The sequence below is a fragment of the Penaeus japonicus genome, unplaced genomic scaffold (genome assembly GCF_977035675.1).
Source record: "Penaeus japonicus unplaced genomic scaffold, GWHDUDI00000001_assembly GWHDUDI00000010, whole genome shotgun sequence".
Classification (NCBI taxonomy): Eukaryota; Metazoa; Arthropoda; class Malacostraca; order Decapoda; family Penaeidae; genus Penaeus; species Penaeus japonicus.
Genome location: NW_028234412.1, coordinates 6,690,814 through 6,693,313, shown reverse-complemented (window position 1 = coordinate 6,693,313; position 2,500 = coordinate 6,690,814). Strand labels below are relative to the sequence as shown.

At 41.6% G+C, this 2,500-nt stretch overlaps 1 protein-coding gene across 2 annotated transcripts in view; it reads right to left on the bottom strand.

Annotated features, from left to right (window-relative positions):
* The window catches only part of LOC122245537 (muscle-specific protein 300 kDa-like), a 70,987-nt gene that overhangs the window by 54,651 nt on the left and 13,836 nt on the right, over window positions 1-2,500 (bottom strand). For both annotated transcript variants that reach the window (XM_086540534.1, XM_086540535.1), the window contains exon 4: window positions 2,420-2,500. This exon is cut by the window's right edge and continues 69 nt beyond it. In XM_086540534.1, the coding sequence (XP_086396660.1) occupies window positions 2,420-2,500 (81 nt within the window). The remainder of the gene's footprint in view (window positions 1-2,419) is intronic.

Genomic DNA, 2,500 nt, shown 5'->3' with positions numbered 1-2,500 from the left:
AGCCTTCGACCACTCCTCCCTTCCTCACAAGGAGGAGATAAGATGAGAAACCGAGAAGATGAAACATTTGAAAAACAAACACACAAACAAATAAACAAACCTCTCACTCTCTAACCCATGAAACAATGAGACATGAGAAGACAAGAGAAGACAAAAAAGAAAGAGAAAACAATAAACAGAGGCGGAGAAGGAGAAGAAGAAACATCAGACCCCCCTCCCCCTTTCCCCCCTACAATGAGACTGGATTCCTTAAGTTCCTCGTCTTGAAGTCTTGGCGTGGGGGGGGGGGGAGACGCCCTTCCCTCTGGAGCGACACTTATATGCAAATATTCTCTCGAAAAGGTGCTGGTTGGGTACACACACACACACATAGATACACTTACACATAGACATGCCAGGTACACACATATGAGTACATACACAGGAGCACATACTGCATCGCCCTCTCTCTCTCTACACACACACACACACACAAGAGAAGGGATAGATATATCAATATAAAGATAAAGAGTTAAAGCGAGTGTAAGAGAATGAACAAAAAGTAAAAAGAAAAGGAAATAGAGAAGAGAAAAGAGAAAGGAGGACGAGAGATCCAAATCAGAGGCTGATGGTGGTGGTAAACCGCCATATTCGTCCCAAGAGTTTTTCTTTTTCTTCGTCCAAGCAACAAAACAAAAAACTCGTCGGTGTTTCAGTAATGCCACGCTCTGAAGGTTTACTCAACGGAGACATGCATACACAATAGTTTATTCTCTCTCTCCTCCTCCTCGTCTTCTTCATATTCTTCTTCTTCTTCTTCCTCCTCCTCCGTCCTTCTTTTCCTCTTTCTTTCTTAGCACGACAAAACGTATTTATAGTCTGGGTTGGGGTGGGGTGGGGTGGGGTGGTCCTGGGGTAGGAGTTAAAGGGGTGAGGGGAAAGGGGAACGGGTTAAATAAATGAAAAGGTGAAGATAATGGGGGGGGGAGGGTTAAAGGGGTACGGGCAAAGGGGAGAGAGGGTCGAATGAGTGAGGGGAAGAGGGAAGGGGATAAAGGAGAGCGAGTTAAAGGAATGACAAGAAGGGGTGGGGTGGGGTGGGGGTAGGGAAGGGGGGTAAAGGGGCCAGGCTGTCTAGCTCTCCCCTTTAGGATGGACGCTTGATCTTTACATGGAAGCGGATACAGTTCCCTTTAAGTTCCTCGTATCTCTTTTATCATATCATCATCATCATCATCATCACCATCATCATCTTCATCATCACCATCATCATCTTCATCATCAACACCAGTACTATCTTGATATCAACCTCATCATCAACGTTAATATCATCACGAATATCATAAATTCATCTTCGTATAGGTCATCTTATCATCTTTAAGCTATACCCTTGACCTTTGTATCTCCTTTTTTAAAAGACCTTCTTGAAACATATCATATTTTCTTTGTCTTTTTGTATTTTTTTCTTTCTGACCTTTAATAGGTTATGTTTTAGAAGAAAAAAAGAGAGAAAACAAAACACTTTCAGAATCGCTTGTATTGTTCGCTTGGTCTGCTTAAGATAATGACAAACATTATTGTACCTTCGTCATTTGAAGTTGGATGCAAAGCCGTGTGTCGAAAATCAATCAAATTATCTTTTGTATAAGTTGCCAATGTTTCGAATTGCAAATATTTTCAACAGCCACGCTTGTATTCCGTTACACTAAAGCGAAACCTCACGTATGTCTTCATAACAGTTTCACATTCTCAACAAGTTTAAGAATCTTCCTAATATTGCTTTCGGTTTCCTAAAATTTCGTAATACTGGGAAAAAAATATTCAGCAATCACTCACGAATTCACACATTAGTTAACATTTTCCAGAGTCACTATATTTGTGTTATAGAACAGGGAATTCCGCACGTGTCATCCCAGCAATATTTAAAAAAAAAGTTAAGAAAACCTATACGTACGAGTTATGCACAATACTTCTTGCAGCGATATCACGCCCACTTAAAGCAGCAACTATCTTCAATAACAACTTACGGTGTTTCGAATCTTGTGTTTCAACGACCGCTTCCTCGTGAGCCGGAACATGTTTGGTTCGTGTTCTGAGCTCACGCGCGTCGAGACGACAACTAAAGCAACGTCTATACGTTTTCGTTTCTCGTGACCTGCGCTCTTCAGAGCCTCTGGTCTATGATACGTTTTGTGCGCAATGATTCTGCGTTTTTGGAGTCTTATTCGACGGATGCGAATTCCCAATCTTCCCTTCTTATATATCCCTTTAAAATAAATTTAGTGAAAAAAAAAACGACGAAGAGTGAAAAAATGCTTGACACCAGGAACGTAGAACAAAATAACCATAACCAAATCATCAAACCTTTAATTCATCTACGACATCTTCCAAAAAAAAAAGGGGAAGGGAAAAGGAGACCAAAATGGAAAGTTCACTCTACCTGAATCTGGCCTCGTTCTTCGGTGCCGATTCCACGGGACTGAAGGGAGACGATGAGGGTGAGTTTGGACTCGACCCACAC